We start from the raw sequence: 5,495 nt of genomic DNA, 5'->3' as shown, positions 1-5,495 counted from the left end.
TATAAAGTCAAATATCATAAATAAAATAGTTCTAAAAGTTGCTATTTCTAAATAAAATGCTCTAAAATAAATATCTATAAGAAGTATTTATGATATTTTTTATAAATAAATATTTCTAAACAAAATGTTCTAAAATAATATATATATATATATATATATATATATATATATATATATATATATATATATATATTCCATTTTAAATATAATTACAACATTAACTCAAAATTTGATCAGGTAAACAGGTTAGACCGAAGTTATTATGGTATTTTTGTTAAACACATTAACTCAAAATTTAAGTTGTTCATTACCTTATTATAACAATTTTCAATTTTTTATTTCTCCAACGGCTTTTTAACACATTACATAATTTTATTACCAAATTCTAACCTTTTAACTAAACGGGTCGGAGGAATTGGGCCTACTAGGCGGTTGACAAATTCAACGCCCAAACGCGCGCGAAATATCGCAAACGTAAACCCTTTCTACATATCACTTCGCCATCTATCTGGATCAGTTTCTGTAATCAACATGTAAGTTATGCCTCAAAACTTTTTTTTATGAATTTGGTCCTACGACTTTACTTCCTTCATTATATATTTATATATATACCCCCCTACTGTAATTTGCTTTGATGTTCTGTTTGATGCTTTCGAGTTTAGGGTTTTATGTTCGGACTCGAATGAGATTCAGGCCGTCGAATAATCTGCTTGATCTTGAGGATAAATGAAGTTGAATCAAAGGGAATTCGATCTCATCCATATGCAATTTTTGTATGAAATTACAAATTTCATGTTTTCTGTGTTTAAATGACCAATTGTTGTATATTAACCTCTAATGTTATGAGATTTTATATGCGTCGTTGTAGAAAAGTGTGAAAAAAATGCATTAATGTGGATTAGTTTATTTATTTATAAGTTTGCTGGGATGATTGATTCACTAAAACCTTGGTTCTGTTAGATTCATTTTAGTCTTGTGTTTTACTTATGGAGGTGTAACTTCATAAGATCCTTACTAATGCAACATACGTCAAATAAGATCACATTCCTATTGGTTTTTCCCCTTTACTTCCTAATCTAGAGTCTCTTAGTTGCAGTTAAGCCTTATGCTGTAAACGCTGTTTTCTTTTAAAGCCAGCAAGGCATCACAGAATGTTGGGACTAAATAGGGCAAGTAGCGTGTGGTTTCTCTCTGTTTTAAGTAAAAAAACACAAATATAAGAATATGACATCAACAAACTGTAAACCAGAAAGTGACAGAGATAAGAGTTTTGTAAGTAAACTATGGGTTGTGTATTAGATTCTTACCCAAGAGAGTGAAGAAAGGAAGAATTATGATGATATCTCCAAATACGGTAGTAAAATATTGTCCCATTTGTATCTTTTGATGATAAAATATAAGCTTCTTTTGTCATACTAGCTAGTACAGCCTCTTATTATCCACTAAAATGATACTAGCCAATGATAGTAACTAGTACAGGCTCTTATAACTACCAAAATCTTTATGAAATTACATGTGAATCTATTTACAATACAAAAATTCAACACATCTATGTATGACAGGTGCTAAAATCCATATATGCAGAATATAATATCTAGATTTACTCATTTACATTATTAAGAAGATAGTAAAGACCCATAGCTAAAATCTGTACGATTAGCAAGAATCCGTATCAACATATCTAATACCTCTTTCATATTTGGCCTCGCCTGAGGTGCTTCCGCAGTGCATCTTATTCCAACCCGAAGCAATTCACACATTTCCACCGCCCCCTCACCACCACCACACACCAGGCCCGCCACCGGAATCATTGACTGCCGCCCATCTCCCATCACCCGTTTCGCCCACTCCACCAAACACTCCTCCCCTCCATCCACCGCCCGCCGCCCTGTAGCCAACTCCATCACCAACACTCCATAGCTATAAACATCCCCTTTCGTGGTGGCTTGCCATGTCTGGCCATACTCCGGCGCCACGTATCCGATTGTCCCCGCCACCATCGTGCTGACGTGGCTATCTCCGGCGTCCATCACCCGGGCTAGCCCGAAATCGGTAACCCGGGCCTTCCCGGTTCTATCCAACAACACATTACTAGCTTTTACATCTCGATGAACGATCGAAGGGTAACACTCGTGGTGTAAAAACACCAAAGCGTGGGCCACATCGACTGCAACATCGATACGTCTTCTCCAATTGAACCCGGTTTGATTTTGAATTAGATCTTCTAAGGTCCCACCATCCATGTACTCGTAAACAAGAAGTTTTTCTGACCCGTATAAACACCACCCGTAAAGGGTTACCAGGTTCGGGTGGGGCCACCCGAATCCGTTTCGGGTCAGAACCTCCATTTCTGCCCGAAACTCTCGTTCACCTTCCATACCCTCTCTTAGTTTCTTCTTTATTGCTACTTCTCTTCCATCAGGTAATACACCTCTGTAAACAGTTCCGAATCCACCCCTCCCGATTATTCTATCGTTTGAAAAGTTTCTTGTGGCCTTCAAAATGTCTGCGTGTGTGAATGCGGTTTTGTCCAATCGGATTACCTTAACTGTGTCTGATAACCATGGTGAGGAGCTGCCGGAGTTGGAGGTGAAGCGGTGGCTGGATTTTATTAGATATGGTGGTTCATCGGTGGGGTTTTTCATCACTATGCAGACTAGTATTGTCATGACTCCACACACAGTGAAAGCTAGGAGTAGAAACATGAACACCAAAACTGCGCCCCATTTTCTTGGATTTGATCTCCGGCCACCCTTTGCAGATGTGGCGTTTGTTGAATTATCTATAAAGGAAGGCAGATCTAACAGTGGGTCACCGTAGAATGATGATTGCTCGAAAGTAGCTAACTGGCCGATTGACGGAATTATACCAGAGATGTACGGATTGTAGGAGACGTTGAACTTGCTTAATTCAGTTAAATCGTTCAAGTTGGTCGGAAACGTACCGGAAAAGTTATTGTAAGACAAATCAAGATTTCTCAAACACTTGAGAAAGCCAATCTGCATGGGGATTCGTCCTGAAAATTTATTACGAGTAACATTCAATACGACAAGTGGCATTTGCCCAACTTCGGCAGGAAGGGTACCGGAAAATTCGTTATTCCCCAAATGCACCATACTGAAATTATCCATCCTCACAATTTCAGGCGGGATGTGGCCGGATAATCGGTTTCCACCGAGTTGAAGATACCCAGATATCTGCTTTGTCCGAACGTTCGATCCGGGGAGGCAAACTTGAAAAATTCCGTGCCCTTTAAGTAAATTATCCCATAAACTCCTGCAAGTCTTCCTGTTAAGAAGTGTGTAGACGAAACTGAAGGGTGGATAATCTGCAGGTAGCCATCTTCTCATCGCCGAACACTCTCCGGAGCCTGCCAGGGGATTGTTCTCTCTGTTTAACAGGAAAGTTGGTGTCGCATTCTTCCCTATGTTAGCCAACTCCGGTGAAATTGAACCGGAAAGTTGATTATCTGCAAGATTCAACCACAGCAAGCTGCTACAGTTGCCTAACTCCGGTGGGATTTGACCCGTTAAGGAATTGTTAGCGAGCATTAACCACAATAGAGAGGTCAACTGTCCGAAATTTGAAGGGATTGACCCGTGTAGGTTATTAGCTGACAAATCGAGAGCTTGAAGTTGTCGCAAATTTCCAAATTCAGAAGGTAAACTCCCGGAGAAGCTGTTGCCAGCGAGAATTAAGTACCTCAAACCTGCCATTTGAGATATTTCCGGTGGTAATGGACCCGAGAGATTGTTGAAACTCAGGTCTAATCGTGAAATGTTCTGCAACCGGAGTATTCCCGATGAATTTAATCCGCCGGTGTATCCGTTTGCGTGGAGGAGAAGGTTTTTCACTTGAGTGAATCGTCCAAAAATCTCTTGTATATCTCCGGTGAAATTGTTCCGACTAAGGTCCAAATTTTTCAAATTCGTCAACCCTAGCAAAGACTCTGGAATTTCTTTGGAAAGAGAGTTGTTTCCCAATAAAAGTTGCTCGAGTTTTGTAATTAGTCCAATCTCCGTTGGAATTTTATCGGTGAAATGGTTCCCGGAGAGGTCCAAGATCGTCATGTTTTTACAATTCGAAATCTCCTTCGGGATTCCACCGGAAAATGCGTTTCCGGAGAGGTCCATCGCCTGTAAAGTGCAATTTCCCTGGAAAATCCATGCAGGGAGGGTGCCGTTGAGGCGGTTTTCAGAAACGGAAAGCTCCTTAAACCTATTGATTCCGAACCAGAGGTTTCCGGTCAAATGATTCGAACTCACATCAATGTATTCCAACTTCGGGCATACGTCCATAGAAGTCGTTATTTCTCCTGTGAAATAATTCGTGGAGAGATTAGCAACCACCAATCCGTTGCAAACCCTGGGGAAACTCATCATGATGTCGCCGGAGAATCTGTTCATCGATAAATCGAGAATTTGCAGGCTGGTGAGTCCGGTCAAATTGAGCCCGCCACCCATAATATTATGTGACAGGTTCAATACTTTGAGGTTCCGGCAACTGGCCAAGTCGGGTGGTATGCTGCCGTCAATAGTGTTTGTAGATAGGTCTAGGTGAGTAAGCTCTGTCAAGGCGGAGAAGTTCCCGAATAAATCACCGGCGATGTCGTTGTCAGGGAGGCTGATCCCTGTCACTCGGTCGCCGGAGCATGAAATTCCCGGCCACGTGCACGGCGTCTGGGATTGTGGGTCCCATTTGTTATACTTTCCTTGATTCACTTTGTTCTTTTGTTCCAAAAATAACCTCAGATTGAGTAGCACTTCCTTGTCGGAATCAAGCGAGTCTCCAATTGCATCCTTTCCTGAAAAAAGAAAAGGAATTCGCATTAAATTCAACCCCACTCTGTAAAATCTTTCTCGAATAACTAAAACATCATAAAATTCACCCAGTAGGTAGTTGCACCTGCGATTAAAATTAAGAAAAGGATCATTGCAATCCTCTCTGTTGCCATGGCTACTGTAACATGCTCCTGCTGCTGCTCCTACTTGTGTTCTTCTTCTTCGTTAATGATTAGTTTAAGAGGTTCGTATTTAAAATTAAATTAACAAAATAAATTAAAAAATGAATTAAATAGAGAAGGTGGAGAGAGAGAGAGAGAGAGAGAGAGAGAGTATATGTACAAATATGAGACTTGAATGGAAACAGAAAGCGCGCTCGCAAATGGACCAAACCAAACACGGAAGGAAAGTTATGCGAATACGCCAGACTTTGTATACTTTTTACTTATTTAATTTTATCATTTTATGAATATATCAAATATTTGTATATGTAATATGGTATAATAATATAATAATAGATAATATATGTAAATTAACGGGTCGTTTTTTGGTGGATTATTCATTGTAGCGTAGGGGAAGGGAAAGAAAGATAGAAAAGGCAATATGGGCCCAAACATTGTGTGTATGCATTTGTTGTTTAGAGATTATCTTGAAATAGAGATTAAAAGAAAAGGTGTCGATATTACATAAAATTTCAGAAGCTGTAACTTGTTT

General features: G+C 39.7%; 1 protein-coding gene across 1 annotated transcript; it reads right to left on the bottom strand.

The window, feature by feature from the left end:
• Positions 1-1,483: 1,483 nt before the first annotated feature.
• LOC145004512 (Leucine-rich repeat protein kinase family protein) lies at positions 1,484-5,148 on the bottom strand. The gene is made up of 2 exons (XM_078963480.1): positions 4,906-5,148; positions 1,484-4,804 (listed from the first exon to the last, which is right to left on the bottom strand). The coding sequence occupies exons 1-2, from the start codon at positions 4,952-4,954 to the stop codon at positions 1,617-1,619; spliced, it is 3,237 nt and encodes a 1,078-aa protein (XP_078819606.1). The 5' UTR covers positions 4,955-5,148; the 3' UTR covers positions 1,484-1,616.
• Positions 5,149-5,495: the final 347 nt, after the last annotated feature.

Source organism: Lactuca saligna, chromosome 1 (assembly GCF_052625555.1).
Source record: "Lactuca saligna cultivar CGN05327 chromosome 1, ASM5262555v1, whole genome shotgun sequence".
Lineage (NCBI taxonomy): Eukaryota > Viridiplantae > Streptophyta > Magnoliopsida > Asterales > Asteraceae > Lactuca > Lactuca saligna.
Note: the sequence above shows the minus strand (reverse complement) of the source record. Positions and strands in the feature narration are given on the sequence as shown.